Source organism: Moschus berezovskii, chromosome 22 (genome assembly GCF_049115385.1).
Source record: "Moschus berezovskii isolate FMDL1 chromosome 22, NW_MosBer_1.0, whole genome shotgun sequence".
Classification (NCBI taxonomy): Eukaryota; Metazoa; Chordata; class Mammalia; order Artiodactyla; family Moschidae; genus Moschus; species Moschus berezovskii.
This window is the reverse complement of record NC_142481.1, coordinates 52,977,721-52,995,449: the sequence shown is the minus strand read 5'-3', so window position 1 is coordinate 52,995,449 and position 17,729 is coordinate 52,977,721. Positions and strand designations below refer to the sequence as shown.

General features: G+C 53.7%; 1 protein-coding gene across 4 annotated transcripts; it reads left to right on the top strand.

The window, feature by feature from the left end:
- The first annotated feature begins 399 nt into the window (after positions 1-399).
- KLHL36 (kelch like family member 36) lies at positions 400-17,147 on the top strand. 4 transcript variants are annotated; one of them, XM_055413026.2, is made up of 6 exons: positions 834-966; positions 2,977-3,055; positions 7,659-8,732; positions 10,212-10,369; positions 11,253-11,566; positions 12,457-17,147. In XM_055413026.2, the coding sequence occupies exons 2-6, from the start codon at positions 2,993-2,995 to the stop codon at positions 12,609-12,611; spliced, it is 1,764 nt and encodes a 587-aa protein (XP_055269001.1). In that variant the 5' UTR covers positions 834-966; positions 2,977-2,992; the 3' UTR covers positions 12,612-17,147. The 4 variants fall into 4 exon arrangements, with proteins under 4 accessions (XP_055269000.1, XP_055268999.1, XP_055269001.1 ...); XM_088830662.1 differs by lacking the exon at positions 12,457-17,147 and adding an exon at positions 11,673-11,941; XM_055413025.2 differs by lacking the exons at positions 834-966; positions 12,457-17,147 and adding an exon at positions 400-532 and having other exon boundaries at positions 11,253-11,941.
- Positions 17,148-17,729: the final 582 nt, after the last annotated feature.

Genomic DNA, 17,729 nt, shown 5'->3' with positions numbered 1-17,729 from the left:
GCCTCGCTGTAAGTGAACGCAATGGGGCCGGCCGAACTAAGGCTGCAAGAGGGTGAAGGTGCGAAGGTGCCCCCGCGATGCCCCCTCCCAGCACTCAGGTCCCCCAGGCCCAGGACCTCGCCTGTCCGGTCCACTCCGTGTCCCTGCGCCTGGGACGGCGGTCGACACCCAGGAGGCAGGTCGCGGTTCTTGACTCTTGAGTGGCCCGCCGGGGCCGCGAGCGAGTCCCAGGGTCGAGGGTGTGCGGGCCGAGAGGCGGGCGAGGACTCCACGTAGGCCCGGACCCCGCGCAGGCCCCGCCCCCGGCGCAGGCCCCGCCCCGCAGGCCCCGCCCCCGCGCCGCCTGCGCCCCCCCGCTCCCGGCCGCCGCCATTGGCCGCGCGCGCCTCCGCCCTAGGCCTCGCACTTCCTGGCGGAGCCATGGCCGCGCTCCCGGCCGGCCCGCGGGCTCCGGCGCTCCGGCCCCGCCGCCCCGCCCGCTCGGCCCCGCCGCCGGGGGTCCCCGCGCCGTGCCAGTAGCGCGCCCTCCCAGGTGGGCCTCCGCGCGCGCCCCGCTCCTGCGCGGGCCGGGCCGGGAGCCGCGCGCCGTCCGGGGGCCGGGGCGGGGGGCGGGCCTGCTTCGGGAGGGTCGCCGGCGCCGCGGTTCCGCCCGCGGGAGCCCTTTGTGCTCGGCGGAGCGCCGGTGAGGCCCGCGGGCGAGGGGCGGGCCCCGAGGCTCGGGGCTGGGGAGGGGGCCGCCGCCCCCGCAGGTGGGACAGGTGCGGCCTGCGCGGCGGCTCGCGGCCCCGGTGGGCGAGCGTCCCCGCCTCCCGCCGCCGGCGCCCTCTCCGGGCGCCTCCCCGCTCCGCGTCCTCCCCCGCCTCGCGGCCGGCGGGAGCCCGCCCGGGCGGCCGTTGTGCCGGAGGTTCCGCCTAGCGGTGCCGGGTCCGAGGAAGCCACGGCGGCGACGGCCGAGAGCCGGGACCGGTGAGTGCGGGCGGCCGTCCGGGTCCACCTCCACCTCCACGACGCGGTTTCCCCAGCCCCCGAGCGCCGCGGTCCGGCAGGTTTCAGGGCTGAAACCCGGGCTCCCTGGGGACCCTGCCGGCCGCCCGGACGTGGCCTCTGTTCTGTGTTTAGTAAAAAGACCGCTCAACGCCTCACTGGGTATCGCCACCGTCCCTGCTGATGGCCTTGACCCCTCACCTGCTTGCAGAAAGCACAGGAGGCAGCTGACACCCACACTCCTGGAGCAGCTGGGCCCCCGAACCGCTTGCCCGCAGACAAAAGGGAGCCTCCGCCTGGGGAAAACTCTCTCTAGAAACGTTGGCCTAGAAAACAAAGCTTTTAGCACTGAAGGCAGACCTGAGACCGGGCTGGCTGCCTAGGGTGATGGAGACCGTCTGCTGCGGGTGACCTTGGGCGGGCCCCACGGCCACCTGAGCCTGGGCATCAGGAGCGGCGGTGACACCTGTCTCGGAGGGTGAAGGTGGAACAAGGAAGTCAGGGGTGAAGAGTAGGATGGATGCTGGTGTCCTTCCCTTCAGTCTCTGACCCCCCAGCATCCTAGGGGCGGCCAGAAAGGATTGGGGCGAGGGCTGCAGCTGGTCTTTGTCACAAAGCTGCTGATTTGCCAAGAGAAACCTACTTATCCCTTCCTTCCCCCCAGGAAACTGGCAGGGTAGAGTGCACCGGGATCGCCTCCCCCCCTCCCCCGCATCACTGGAGGCCCCTCTTGGTTTCCCTGATTATCTTAACAGAGTGCTGACTCCTTGTCGCACTGTTATTTATTAGCAAAAGCTGTGTATTCAGCAGGTGACACACTGACTCCTCTCAACTCGGATAGCAGGGATAGATCCCTCTGTGAACCTTATGTCCCCCTATATGACTTGTGCCCATGTTGCTGGCTTAATCTTTCCTCTGGTGCTCTCATCCTCTGCGGTCCCCCAGAGCCTGGCTTGGTGCTCTTAGGGAGTTGCTTGACATTTCAAAAACTGGAAGAAGCCTATTATGGTGTGGGTACACCAGCCCTTGCATAGATGCCACCATGAAGTGTGTAGAAAGGTTAAATTGCTTGTTCAGGTTTATCTTGGATGTTCCAGGCAGGGCATACCCCCATCCCCTCCCCCATTCTCTCACAGAGGTTTCCTGCCTGTGGGTGTTTGTAGCTGTGGGGTTGAGAGCATGCAAGCCTCCTTACCTTGGAATCCTGACCCTGCTGCTGCTTCCTGAGTGTGAAGCTGAGGAAGTTCCTTCCCATCCCTGCGTCAGCTTCCTCCTCTGTAAACTGAGGGTAATAATAGTGCTGGCCTCCTGGTGATGTTGTGGGGCTTAAATCAGTGAGACACAGAAAACAAGACAGTGCCTGTGTCCAGAACATATTATATACTTGGTAGTCGTCACTGAACCATATCCTGAACGTCACAAAATTTTACAAGGGTGAGACTTTCAAAGCCTAGGCCCCATTCAAGGGCCCGTATCTGTCCAGTTTTGAAGCTGAACAGATTCAGGCTTGATTCCCAGCCGTTCACTAGCTTTATGACCTTGAGCTCAACATCTTCATCTGTGAAATGGGTTAAATGACATCAGCTTGGTCAAGATGTGTGGAAGTTCAATGTGATAGCAGGTGTCAGTCCCTTAACTTGGTCCCAGGGTCATAGTCTGGGTTCTGAAATGACAACTGTTGATATTGTGGTCTTGATCTATTGGAAAGACGTGCTTTTGATCAAACATCCAAAGGTAGGTGTTTGTAGGCGAGCTTAGAGCCAAGATGTGGTGGGACTTTAGGTGAGAGGGGAATGCTTACTGCGTGTTCTGACTGATTTTAACACCCGAGTGATTTCAGCACTCAGCGTGACAGAGTGCTTGGAAGTACAGTGTTCTCTCTCTCTTCCCTCCCTTCACTCTTGCTGTCACTGACACCTGCCAGCAGAGCCTACGATTTGTGAATGACCTCGAGTTATTACTACATGCTCAGAAACTCCCTTCTCGTCGCAGGGCTGCAATCTCGTTTATGATGGAGGGAAGCCGGCAGACGCGAGTGTCTCGGCCGTACAAGATCAGCGAGTCCTCAAAGGTCTGTGAACGGGTCACTGTGCCGATTGCCCAAGAAGCGTGAGGTTTTTCTAACAAGCTTATTCTCATTGTACAGGCTGATTTTCTATTCTTGGCATTGGTGTTAATCTCCTTAACGATGACTAGAGGCGGCACAGGCGAGGAGTGGAAAAATCATAAAATCAGAGCGGGGGGGGGGGGGGTTGAAGGGAGTGGCGGATGTTAGAAACACAACTGGACTCCTTTATCCTGCACTTTGACCCTGAGAGGTGTACAGGATAGGGTGGTGCCATGGGATTCCTGTATCCACCTGAGGCTCCAAAGATGTCTGTCAAGAAGCCAACCCCCAGCCTTATAGTGGGGGCAGCACTTGGCGTACCTGATGTGAAGGGCTAGAGCCTTTCCTGGTTGTGACTTTCTGGGACCCTAGGAGTGAGTGAGGGTGGGTCCCCAGGGTGCTGCTACTTACCTGTGTCACACTGACTGCATCAGACTCGTCTTGGGAAGGGGGAGGGAGCAGCCCCACCTCAGACCTGCTAAATTAAAGTCTGGGAGCAGGACCTGGTAATCTGTAACCTTTAGCAGACTCCTCGGGTGACTTGGAGTGGCCGTTGTCCCCATAGCAGCTGTAGATAAGGTTCAGGGGACCAATTTGTGGGACAGACATTTATACCTGTCTCTTTATAAATATCAATAGCGTCCTTTTCTTTAAAAGTCTCCTTTTTTGACGATTAAATATCATGGTTGGACTAGATCATACATTCTCCATGGGGCTGACATTGCTCACAAGGAACTGCAATGTGTTCTTGGCGGTGTGGAAAGAATTTTACTCTTCCAAAAAATAATACGTGCCCAGATATATAGACTGTATATTGTGTGTTTAAATGACAGCGAGCTATTAGGGAAAAAATATCTTAGAAGCGGACAAATGAACAAAGATAAAGAAATACCATTTTAGATAAAGGGAGCTGCGAGCAACTTATAGATGAGGACAAAAAAAGGAAGTGAGGTTCAACAGATGTGTGAAAAAGAAAAATGGGGTGTAATTTTCAGGAGAGGCTGGTCCCCCTGAGAACTCTCCTGTTTCCATTTGAGCTGACTGCGAAGGTTCTTGCCAAGCCCGGCTTTATCTGCTGTGAAAACCCAGAAAGGTCTCACTGCTCTCAAAGGGACTTTGTTTCGGAGCTTGGCTGCTGAGACAGCATAGCTTTCTAAGTTCGACAGCGCCAGAAACCTTTATCCCTTCAAGCCAGATTCTGAGCCTGTTTCTCTTTGAATTGAAGCTTTCAGGAATAGGCTTCTCTATTCCTTGGTTCGTTGTATTTATGTTCCTAACATTTTATTCTTAACAAGTGCCCGGATCATAACCTGCCCTTGAGTTTCTAAACATTCATCACACCTGTGTGGCCCAAACCTGGATAAGTTAAAAAGAACATTACCAGACCCCTCTGGGTCCCTGCAGTCGGGAGAGCCACTCTCCCAGCTTTCAGCAGTTTCACCTGCCCTTGAACTTGTATGAATGGAGTCAGGGGTGGGTGTGTGTGCCTGCTCCTTGCTCTCGTTTCCCTGCTTCTGAGGGTCACCCCAGTTACTGCGTGTGGTGATACACCCTGACTGTCTCAGATCAGTGGAGTCTTCCATTCTGTGGCTGCCACTGCTCATTTATCTACTCAAAAATGTGTCAATTCAATTTGATGCTCAATTCTTTATTCTTTAATGTGTGTTTATTTATTTTGGCCATGCCACGTGGCTTGTGGGACCTTAGTCCCCCGACCAGAGATTGAACCCATACCCCAGGCAGTGGAAGCGAAGAGTCCTAACCACTGGACCACCAGGAAAGTCCCTGAATTCTTTTTTAGTATAAGGTATCCCATACCTCAGGTTCCCTGGTGGCTCAACGGTAGAGAGTCCACCTGCCAATTCAGGAGGCACAGGTTTGATCCCTGGATTGGGAAGATCCCCTGGAGGAGGAAATGGCAACCCATTCTAGTATTCTTGCCTGGAAAATCCCATGGACAGAGGAGCCTGGCGAGCTACAGTCTATGGGGTGGCAGAGTCAGACACGACCTCACAACTAAACAACAACCCCATACCTGCTCCTTTCTGCCCATCATTGGACCCTGAATACCTGTTTTTCTTCACCTTGCCTAGCCTTTGATGAAGGTGCTAAAGTAAGGAAGGAATGAACAGGGTTAATGTAATGGGAGAAAGTCGAAGGTCAGAGTTTCTAAATTATGTGAAGTGCTGCAACTCTGTTACTGATGACCCTTTAAAAGTCAGGAAGTCACGTTTGTCTGTTTTTAGTTCTTGTCTCTGCTGCTACACTAAACAGCTGTAAACAGGCTGTGGTAGAGACCCAGGTAAGAACTGAACGAGCCCACTTGGCCTGGAGGCCCAGCTGTAGAAGCAGTGAAGCCATCTCTGTCCTGGCTGTCTGCAGCAGATGGCCCCGTGGCAGCTGTCCTCCGGGACTCTCCTTACCCTTGCCCCTCCCCAGGGCTTTTTCCTTTTCACACCGCAGCTAGAGGCATATGTACCCCTATTTAACTGTGATAGTTCCAGTGCCCCTGCCAGCTTATAAGCAACCAGGAGACCAGGGTGGGCTCAGAGCCCACCTGAGGCCCCTCACTTGCTTCTCAAGGACACTAGCTTTCACTGTCACTTGATAGCCCTCTCCTGTGGTGTCTTTTTATTTCCTTACTTCAGTCTGCACCCAAGAGGGGCCCCAAGCCATCTTGTGCTGGAACCCAGACCTTTCCTGCTCAATTATAAGCCCAAATCAGACCAGCCCAGCTCTCTCTGGATAACCAGAATAGGCAGAAATATCTATGTGTGGACCTCCAAGAAGCCACCCTGTAATGTCAGGCAGGAGAGCCTGGCTCTGTGGACTTGGAAGAGAAGGGAGCTGTAGGGATTGGCTGCATGTTGTCCTCAGAATGTGAGGATGTTGCCTGAGACTCGTATGGATGGAGCCATGGGTGTTGGAACTGGCTGGACAGGAAGGACCACAGGGAAATAAAGTGGCCCGTTACTGGTGCATTGGAGGTGGTAGAGAGCAGATTTGGAAGGGAAGGAAAAACCAAGCCCCTGCCATAGAACACACATTGAGAAGTAACCTCTAGGGACCTGTGTGCAAGTCAGCCAGCTGCTTGCACCTGCCCAGCCTCATCACCCGCTCCCCCCACCAGACTTAATGCCCAGCCCTTTTTCCCAATCACCCTTGAATCGCCCTGCTGGTGTTTCTGAATGGTCTGTTTTCTCATATGTTGAATCTCGTTGTTTTTATAGGGAGTAAATAGAGCAGTGTGAAATATCCTGATTACTCCGTCTAGGATTTAGAAGCTGTTATCTAAAGTCTAAGTTTTTTTGTATCTTTAAAAGCCCAGGGCAGGCAGACAGCAGTCAGTCAATGTCCACCAACCTGAATGTATTGAATTAACTCCTATTAATTATGCCTATCAATTGATTTGTTAATTCCTGTGTAGCGTGGTGATTAAAGGTTTGGGCTCTGGAATCAGATCTAGGTTCAAATCCCAGCCCTGCCTCTCAGTCACTGTGGGATTTTGGACAGATTTCATAGTCTCTCTCAGCCTGACTTTTCCTCATCTGGAAATAAAATTGCCGCTCCCTTGGAGGGTTCCCATGATGCTCGAACAAGAGCGTGCAGTCACGTGTTCAGGGCGATGTGTAGCACAGTGTTCCTGCAGTTTACATACGTTTCTTTTAACCCTTGCCATGACTGCTGAAGCTGTGTTTCTGAAAGTAAGATTCCCCAGGCACGTTAGTCACTGGGCCCCATGACCTTGCTGGATGGTCTCTGTAGCCTAAGTGTTGGCACTGTGCCTCCGTGGGGACTGAGGGGCCCAGCAGATGACTCTGCTGCCGCTCCCCTGGGGCCAGCTCTGTGCCAGGTTCTGTCTCATGACCCCCACAAACCTGGGTGATAAACACACTCAGCCTCACTTGTGAGACCAGGAATGGAGGTTCAGAGGCTGATTGAGACTCAGAGGCTGCAGAGCTGGGACTCTACCAACTCCCATCCCACTGGAGAGGCTCCACCCCACATAACTTCACTCTCCCCACGGGACAGCGTTTGCAAACCTCTGCCATGACACGCACTTTGCTGAGAAGGAAACATGCGAAAGGAGGAAATGAAGAACACTTTGGGGAATTATGTTTATAGAGGAGGAGGAGAGGGGGAAAATGAAAGGAAAAAAGAAAGATTGAGTAAATTTTATTTGTAAGGGAACGGAACTGAAAGTTGCTTAGTCGTGTCTGACTCTCTGCAACCCCATGGACTGTAGCCCACCAGGCTCCTCTACCTGTGGGATTCTCCAGGCAAGAATGCTGGAGTGGGTTGCCATGCCCTCCTCCAGGGGATCTTCCCAACCCAGGGATTGAACCTGGGTCTCCCGCATTGCAGGAAGATTCATTACAATCTCAGCCACCAGGGAAGCCCAGTGCAAACACCCTAGCCACACACACACGCAGTGCAACAGCCTTCCTCTGTGCGAGGTGCTCGCGCACTTTGTCTCCCGTCCTCTCTCATTGTGCTGTGTGCTCAGTGCTGGTCGGGTGGCGCTGGGTGGCCCGGCACCCCCCGACAGGCGCTGTCACCACTGCAGGTGTACCGCCGGGCTGAGCACGCGGGCACAGTGCTGCAGCGGCTGAACGAGCAGCGCCTGCGCGGCCTCTTCTGCGACGTGGTCCTGGTGGCCGACGAGCAGCGCCTGCCGGCCCACCGCAACCTGCTGGCCGTGTGCAGCGACTACTTCAACTCCATGTTCACCCTGGGCATGCGCGAGGCCTTCCAGAAGGAGGTGGAGCTGATCGGCGCCTCCTACATCGGGCTCAAGGCCGTGGTGGACTTCCTGTACGGCGGGGAGCTGGTGCTGGACGGCGGCAACATCGACTATGTGCTGGAGACGGCCCACCTGCTGCAGATCTGGACTGCAGTGGACTTCTGCTGCGAGTACCTGGAGCAGGAGGTGAGCGAGGACAACTACCTGTACCTGCAGGAGCTGGCCTCCATCTACAGCCTCAAGCGGCTGGACGCCTTCATCGACGGCTTCATTCTCAGCCGCTTTGGCACGCTGTCCTTCACGCCCGACTTCCTGCAGAACATCTCCATGCAGAAACTGTGCGCCTACCTGGGCAGCAGCGAGGTGCAGCGGGAGTGCGAGCATGACCTGCTGCAGGCCGCCCTGCAGTGGCTGACGCAGCAGCCCGAGCGCGAGGCCCACGCCTACCAGGTGCTGGAGAACATCCACTTCCCCCTCATCCCCAAGAACGACCTGCTGCACCGTGTCAAGCCCGCCGTGTGCTCGCTGCTGCCGCGCGAGGCCAACTGCGAGGGCTTCATTGAGGAGGCCGTGTGCTACCACAACAACCTGGCGGCCCAGCCTGTCATGCAGACCAAGCGCACGGCCCTCCGCACCACCCAGGAGCGCCTGCTCTTTGTGGGCGGCGAGGTCTCCGAGCGGTGTCTGGAGCTCAGCGACGACACCTGCTACCTGGACGCCCAGAGCGAGCAGTGGGTCAAGGAGACGCCCCTCCCAGCCCGGCGCAGCCACCACTGCGTCGCCGTGCTGGGGGGGTTCATCTTCATCGCCGGCGGCAGCTTCTCGCGGGACAACGGAGGGGATGCAGCCTCCAATCTCCTTTATAGGTATGACCCCCGCTGTAAACAGTGGATCAAGGTGAGATTAAAGCCAGATTATTTCTTTACTCTTGAGGACTTTCGATCTCCTTAACTTTAGTCTTGACTGCCCCCCAACCCCCTTTTCTCAGGCCTGGACGGCCATCCTGCTTCTGAATTAGTTGTGATGATAAAGTGACGAGCCCCATCACAGCCCCCTGCCTGGTTGGGGGCAGTGAGGGCTGACTGGCCACCTTCTGCAGTGATGGGCCATGTCCAGAGCACCGCTGCCCCATAGAACTCTGCACCCGCAGAACAGTTCTATGTCTGTGCCATCCAGCGGTAGCCACCAGCCACGCGCGGCGGTTGAGGGCTTGAAATGTGGCTGAAGAACTGAGTTTTCAGTTTTATTTCATTTTCAAGCGTTTAAACTTGAGTGTGAATGGCCACTCAAGGCTAGTGGCTACCATCCTGGATGGCACTGGTCTGGCAACTTGACCCATACTTCTGACAGCCTCCCCACGTCTCGGAGTCTCGGCCAAGCTCCTCTTTGGGACGGGTTTGGAGGTACTTCAGGGAGGATGCGAAGGCTCATGCCTCATAGGAGCTATGGCCCCTTGTAAGGTGTGATGGCTAATTCTGGGAAGGGCCTGGGTCTTGGTATCAGACCCAGGTTCATGGCCCAGCTTGGAGAAATTTCAGGCTGGCTCCATGCCCGCTCCAAATCTCAGCTTCTCCCTCTGGAAATGAGGGGGAACGTGGGCCTCACAGGGTCATGGTTTTAGTTCACATTGTTGGGGGGTCGGGGTTGTGCTCCTTTCTTCCCCAGAACCCCAGCGCCACCCACGAGAGTCTGTCCCTGTTTTTATACTCACATCTCAGTCTCCTGACCTAACTTGGTGGTTTCCTGAGCTCAAGGTCCAGAAGGGACTCAGATGACCTTTTGATTTTATTCTCGAAAATCTAAGACCAACCACTTTGTAAGTCTTGCCACGAGAAGGAAGCTCCCAGCCTTGAAGGCTGGCCTCCAGACCTTCATAGTGGTGACAGCCTAACCATATAGTCTGCTATGGGACCGTGTTCATTCAAATGTCCTGCTTGTCTTTAAAAAAGAAAAAAGCTTGGGTCTTCTGTTGCTAATTTCCTGCTGAGTGCCACTTTCTGCCCACCAACACAGATGGCACTCAGTACTCATTTTTAAAATATCTGATTGTGGGGGGCAAAGGGAAAGATGAACTTACATTTCAGGAAACCAATCCATCAGCGGCTGGGACCTGCAGTGTGTCCTGCAGAATTCTAGTCCACGTGTGGCCAGACAGGTTTGGGGAGGTGAATTCTCCATGCCCCTCATGGAGATTCTTGAGGGTCCCACCCAAAGGGCCCCCCTTTCTCCTTCCAGTTTGACTCCCTTCCCCAGACCCACGTGGCCGCTGCCTCACCTGGGCTGTGTCTTCCATGGAGCGTGCTGGGGACACAGTACTGGATGTTGATGCTGACCCGGGTGTGGGAATGGGGAAGTACAGGCGTGTCGCCTCCACAGGTGGCCTCCATGAACCAGCGCCGCGTAGATTTCTACCTGGCCTCCATCGAGGACATGCTGGTGGCCGTCGGCGGCCGGAATGAGAACGGAGCGCTCTCCTCGGTAGAGACCTACAGCCCAAAGACCGACTCCTGGTCCTACGTAGCTGGCCTGCCAAGGTGATTGGGGTTTGGGGGCAGACCTACAGAAGCCGAGGCTCTGGGATGGCAGTTGAGCCCACCTGCCTTTCTGGGTATCTTGGCCTCCGATTCCAGGCAGTCTCCTGGCTTGTAAATAACAGCGTGTGGAGCAGAGGGCATAGTGGTGATGTGTCAGGGCACCTGTTCTGGGCTGCCTGAGTGCTCCGTCTCCAAGTCTCTTCACTGCATGAGTTTCCGGGAGTGGGTACTGGGTTCAGGGAGTGAGAGAGTCACTGAAAACCTCTCAGCTTTGGGCCAGAGGAGTTCAGAGGGTAGGGGTTGCCTGTGCTCCCTCTAACTTGAGTAGGTGTCCCCATCCCGTGCTGTCTCTGCTTCTTCATCTGTGAAGGGGACATCATGACTATTTCACCTTGTCTAGGTGTCGTTCACTGCGTTTGTTATCATCATGGGCTTAGCAGAAGGGCCTGTCGTTTATCTGACCAGCTCCCTGCGATCAAACCTGCAAGGGCACCCTCTGAAGCAGGCTTGCTGTGGAACACGTCTGAGTGTCTAGGGGACGTTGTCCCTCGGAGTTAGAAGAGGGTATGGGGTGAGCGTCGGTGTGGATCCCAGCTCCTCCACTGAGCCACCAGGGAAGCCCTACCTGGACACCTGTGGATAAGATGATTAGACACTCGTGATAGTAGCTACTGATGACCATGTGCCAGCCTGGGCCTTGTGCTGCACGTGATGAGTTGAGTCCCTTGATCCCCAAAATAACTAGCAGAGTGGATTGTAACCCAGGTAGTTTATCACCCAAACCCAGATGACTGTGGCCGAGGAAGCCGACCATGGAAGTCTTGACCTTGTCCTAGGCGAGCCCTAAGCTTCCTCTCTCCCTCTGTCCGTTCGCCCTCCGCAGATTCACCTACGGCCACGCGGGCACCATCTACAAGGACTTTGTGTACATCTCGGGGGGCCACGACTACCAGATCGGCCCCTACCGCAAGAACCTGCTGTGCTACGACCACCGGACGGACGTGTGGGAGGAGCGGCGGCCCATGAGCACGGCGCGCGGCTGGCACAGCATGTGCAGCCTGGGGGACAGCATCTACTCCATCGGCGGCAGCGATGACAGCCTGGAGTCCATGGAGCGCTTCGATGTGCTGGGCGTGGAGGCCTACAGCCCGCAGTGCAACCAGTGGACACGCGTGGCGCCCCTGCTGCATGCCAACAGTGAGTCGGGCGTGGCCGTGTGGGAGGGCCGCATCTACATCCTGGGGGGCTACAGCTGGGAGAACACGGCCTTCTCCAAGGCCGTGCAGGTCTATGACCGCGACAGGGACAAGTGGAGCGAGGGCACCGAGCTGCCCAAGGCCATCGCCGGCGTGTCGGCCTGCGTGTGTGCCCTGAAGCCGCGGCTGGAGGACAAGAAGAAGAAGGGCAAGGGCAAGAGGCCCCAGGACCGAGGCCAGTGACCCCGGCGGGCCGGCAGCCACCGGGAGAACCCCGGCGCCACTGTGTGCGACCTAGCAGCTTTTTTCTTTTTTCGCTTTTATGATTCTTGGTATTTCTGTGGTATCACAGTAAGTGATTAAATATTCTCTATGACTTGATGTGTCATCTTGCTTGAGTCATTAACTCGGGGCCAGGGCAGGAGCGGTCCCTGCGTCTGTGCGGGACTGCTTCCCAAGTCACCGACCACTGTGGGTGCCCCCCACCCCCCGACCGTCCGTTGACAGCAGCCAGGGCAAGCGTGACGCAGCAGTTTCTGTAGTGAAACAAAGGGCTCCAGTGCGACAGTGCAAGCCCCGTAGTTCACGCCTCCCCAAACCTGGCTGAGCTTTTCAAAAACCACGTTCCTGGGCCCCACCTCAGAATTACTGATTCTTAAACCACCAGGAGTGAGTGATGTTAGGGGTGGGGGGCCGAGAGGGGACTGAAAACTACTGTCCTCGGAATGACTGAGCATCAGCCACACTTGGGAATCACTGGCGAGGTGGTTTTTTACAAGCAGGGCACAGAGACTCCTGGAGAGTGACCGAGGGTCACCAGCGACCCAGGCAGGCAGGTGAGGTGTGGGGCTTCTCACCAGGGAGGTCTGCTCACTGGGCTTTCTTCCTCAGGTGACCGTTTCTCCCAGTTGGTTGTCATCCCGAATTCTAAAAGGGAACGGGTAATCAAGGGAGAAGGGAAAACAGGCATGATGCTCTTGGTAAGCGTTACTCTAATTTGTGCTTTGGTCTTTTTATTGTCTCTTCTGGAGCCCACTGTTTCTTAGATTACTGATGTACTGAGCCCCGCGAATCTCCATTTATCACTCAGGAAAGAAGGGAGCAGGTAGAACATGCTGTTGTGTTCTATGACCCCTGCTCTGGGACGCCCCAGGAGGCTCCCACACGAGGGAGGGCCTGTGGATCCCCGACCAGAGGAGACTGTCAGAGCATCTCCCCAACTCTGGCGCCAGATCCTATCCCGCCCGGTCGTTGCCAGGAGTCCTGTGCTGGGGGCACGCTCTTCAACAAGTCTCGAGCTGCTTCCCACTTCCTAAAGGACGGGTGAGATCCTGGCCAGGCCTCCTCTCAGGGGTCGAGGTCTACCAGTCTATCTGAGCTGTGATGGTGGATTCTGCACCTCCTCCTGAGATGCGTGACCACCCCCGCTGGTCCTGTGGTTACCAGAAGTTGCTAAAGGCTTACAAACCCTTGAGAGGTTCTGCAACACATACAAATAATCAAACCAAAAAACTGTCCACCTTCTTGGAGCGCCTTAATACAACATTTCAGTGTATTAAAGGTTCTGAGAAGTCCTGTGTCACCTGTTACCTCTCCATCAACCCTGCACCTCCAAACTGCATTGAAGCTGAAATCCTTCTTTCATCTCAAACTTAATCCAGCCCTCCACGGAATCCCTGTTACAGCACTACTGCCAACTTTGGGAGAGCTTACCCTCCTCCTGTTCCAAGGCAGGTTTCATTATTCCCTGAAAGGCACAAAACCTGTGGTCTGTTCTCCCCAGCTCAGCCCAGGTCATGACCAAAGAGGTGGCCATTCAACCAGAATCCAGGGGCAGATTGGGCTGAGCACATAGAAAGACCATGCTTGCTTTGAGGAGCAGGAAGGCTTTGACCTCGGGAGGAGGACAGCTGTGAATTTTTAGCCTAAGCTAGCTGTTGTGCTTTTGACATTAAGGTGGTGCTGCTGGCTTCCATTCAGATTTTCTTGTGCCTTGATGTCTCTCTTGCCGTTATGAAGGATGTTTGTGATCTGTGCACCTTAGAATCTGATATGATTGAGGCGTGAGTGTTCTTTTAAAGGTAGGGTTGATGAGGAAAACTTCTTCTTGGAGACCCACTTCAAATAGTTGGTGGTGGCTCCACTGTGCTAAGAAAGGTTCTTCCGAGCTCTTTGGGGTCCATGGAGAGGAGCTTTGTGACCCCGGGGGCAGTGTCTGCCTGGGTGCGGGAGAGTGCAGTGGTGGGACCGTGGCAGGTTTCTGCTGTCTGTGCTTTTAAGGTGGAAACCAGTGTGCTGTGCAATCCAACTAAGACTGGAGGAAAGCTGTCTGTAACCCAGGTGGGCAGAGCTTTGGGGCACACTTAGCAGGCAGCCCTTCGAACTGCAGAATCATGATAATATGATTTCCAGCTGCAGTGACAAAGGCTTGGGGTCTCCTGGCTGCCACGTTGAGACAGAAACAGCAGCTCTCCCTGTCGTGTTGTCAAGCTCAGCGCTCCCAGCTGTTCGCCCTGAACTTTGACAACACCTTGATTGTCTTATTTTGATCTTTCAGAATGATGGGGGTTTATTCAGGTTCTGTGTTTTTTTTTTTTTTTTCTTTTAAAGAACTAGAGTTTTAACTTTGTATGAGTGGTAGGTTTTGAATTTGATCCTCACCCGAGGAGGAACCCTGTTGGGTTGGAACCCTGTTTGCTTAAGACGTTAATGTAATGACAGAAAGAAAGCAGAGTAGTAAAGCTGAAGAATCCTTGTTACTTACAGTGGTCTGTCTGCTTTTTAAAATATACAGAGATTATCTTAGCACCTTGCTTGTGTGTATGGCTCAATCTGTATTTCTAACATTCTGCTGCTTTTAGAAATCTAGACTGCCAGGTCTAGGTCTTTCTAGGTCTTAATCTGAGCAGAAAACTGCATGTGTGTATTTCTATTCTGAATGCCCTTCCCTTTGCCCCTTAAATCATAAGTTGGCCACATGGTGACTTAGTGGAAACTGCAGAAGTCAACCCTAAAGGGTATTCAGTGTTGGATGGCAACCCAGATGCCCAAGGGAAGTGGCGTCCCTCGCAGGTCTAGGGTCCCACTCTTGAGTTCAGGTGAATTAAGGGCCTGGCCCCTAAGCCAGTAGGGACCTCTGGGTGACAGGCAGCCATGTAGGAAGTGAAAGGACTCCACCCCCACCCCTTGTAGCAGCCGCCTCCTCCTCATACCCTTTCCTCCATGGCATGCGCCTCGGCCAGCATCTCACTGAGCTCCTGGCTCTCAGGTCTTCTGGTTACAATCTGAGACCCCTGTTCCCGAACCTGGAGGGGCATGGACATCCTTGCTGTCTCCATGGATTCTGAGCATCTTCAGAGGGGAAGGGGCCATGTCCCCGACCTCCGGGATAAACCTCTGAAGTGTAGGGCCACTCTCCAGGTGCCTGGAGAGCCTGTCCCCTGTGTCCGCCAAGCCTGGAAGTTTTTAAAGTTTTTTGAAATGTTTTGATACTTTTTGATACCATTTGCTAATAACCATTTTGTAGTTGCCTGCCAGGGTTTTCATTTTCCATCTCCCCACCACCACCCCTTCCAAGGTCAGTGCCAGGGACTTGTCACAGCTGCCTCCCATGGCCATGACGCTCTGCCATGGCTGTGATCTGACCCATGCTTTTGAGTTGTATGAGGTCACGCATGGCCCAGGAGTGTGACTGTCTTGGGCCCCCAGCTGAGCAAAAGGGCAGTGGTGTGTGATGAGGACACTCCAACACCCTGAGACGTTGAACATTTCTTTCAAAGCTCCTACCTCAACAGAGTGTGCAGAGTTGAAAAGATCCCAGGGCCTGGCTGGGTCTTGAGTCACTCTTGTCCATCCACCCTTTTTTTATAAAGACACAGTAACATGAAATCCAACAAAAGCTGTAACCTAAACCATCCTGCACTTTACAGAGTATTGGAGATCGCTCATCTTTTTTTTTTCCTTTTTACATGGGTAGGATTTTTGGCTTTGCAGGGTGTTCGGTTTGGTGGTCTCAAGAAATTGTATTTTGGTTGCCTTAGAAGAATTAATGAATGTACGAATTTGGCGGAGGGGTCCGGAGGAGAAAAACCTTCCTATGTCAGTTTTCTTTGAGACAGGGAACTCTACTTTTCCAAGTTACTTGAGCTGTCTCTATAGGTTTGCTTGTGATGGAAGGAAAAAGTCCTTTGGATCAACTGAATTCCATCATTACTACCAGCTCCCTTGCAGAATTAGACCTTTGATGATTAAGTATTAATAATTAATTGGGTATGTTCTGGCTGCTAATGTTACTGAAGCTGGTTAACATGTGTGTGCTATTTTTTTCATTTGTTGCTTTTGTATTATAACTGTATGATACCCAAAACTTTTCTGTTTCTTATCTCTTCTTAATTAATTTCCTGCATGTTGAATTTTTTTCTCCTTCTGTTTGTAACTCCATAAAGTATTCAATTCTCGAAACACATTAAAAATGATTTGCCTGCTAGGGTATGGCTTATTTTATAATTAAAGCCTTAGTCTTGTGTGGTTATTGTAGTAATCTTCAGTCCTGTTTTCTCTGCCCAAATGAAAAAGAGCCCCTTTGCATGTTGAGCCCAAATATAATTTGGAAATTAACCAGACTGCCTTTTGGTGTCATGGGAGGTGAGGGCATTCCCAGTCACAGCATTCTCACTATGCTCCTAATTGCTATATTTTACCAGAAGTTTCACTCAGTTCCTTGATGACAGCCCTAAGCCCTGTGACCTGAAATGAAACTATTTGCTTAAATTTGTGTCAGTTGGGATAATCTGATTAGAAAAGAAAAACAAGCAATGGGTTCTCTTTATCAGAAAGATACAGTAGCATTTCTGTAAGAACAGAGTCCCTTTACTGCCCTTAGGGCCCAAGAAGAGGCAGATAGATAGCTCTGATGCCCTGCAGGGGTTTCAAGGCCACCACCAGCAAGCAGACAAGCCCAGACACCGTGGTTGGCGTTGCTTCCCTGAGCCTTTGGTAATTCAGCTTTGGAAGAATGGTGGGAACAACCTGCCTCAGATTTGCCTCTGAGCCACTGAGCTGCCCCAGATGGGATACCAACTAACAGATGGTAAATTCTCTTGGATTCTTTTATTTCCAGAAGAATCTTAGGTTTGAAATGAGACGCCTTCCATTTTCCAGATGAGGCACCCAAAGCTTGGGCTAATTACATTACCCACATTGAACTACCTCACCTCCCCAGAAGGTCCATGTCCATTTGGGTCCTCTTGAATGGACAGAGAACCTTAGACAAGGACTTGGAGGCAGGTGGCTGACCTGGGGAGCTGACCTCACAGCCCAGGAAGCCAAGCGAGACCAGGAAGGAGGGAAAGCTGCTCACAGGGTGCTTTATCTATGACTGAGTAGTGAGTCACCCCAAGCCGTGGCTTAAAGCCATAGCAGTTATTTTTGGTGACGAATCTGAGGGTTGACTGGGCTGATGGAAATAGCACTCTCCTGGGTCTCAGAGTCACAGCCAGATAGGAGCTCCCCGAGACGCACTACGTGTCAGGGCCTGAGACAGCTGGGCCCCCTACATTTCTTTCCCTCTGCTCCACTCCCCCGATCCCACCGGTCTCTCCCTCTCCCCCAAAGTAGTAGGGTTAGTCACTCAGTCTTGGCAGACTCTTTGCAACCCGTGGGCTGTAGCCTACCAGGCTCCTCTGTCCATGGAATTCGCCAGGCAAGAATCCTGGAGTGGGTTGCCATTTCCTTCTCCACGGGGTCTTCCCAACCCAGGGATCGAACTTGTATCTCCTGCATTGCAGGCAGATTCTTTACTGTCTGAGCCACCAAGAATCTGCCATCTCTTTCCAGGTCTTTCTTTACCAAGTTTCTTATCTGGAAGCCAAAGTCTCCCAGAGCAAGTGTCCCAATCCTGCTCCTTGAGGGCATCACAAGCGACCCCCGTGGACTTCCCTGGTAGTCCCATGGTTAAGACTCTGAACTCCCAGTGCAGGGGGCATGGGTTTGATCCCTGGTTGGGGAATTAAGATCCTACATGGGGGCAAAAGCAAAGATGCCCTAGGTTGGAGGTTGAGGGGTGACAGAGATGGCACCTTTTTCGAGGGGTATCAATGAATTGGAAAGTCCCACAGCAGTCGGTGTGTCCTCACACATCTTCTGCCAAGGAAGGAGGGTGGGAG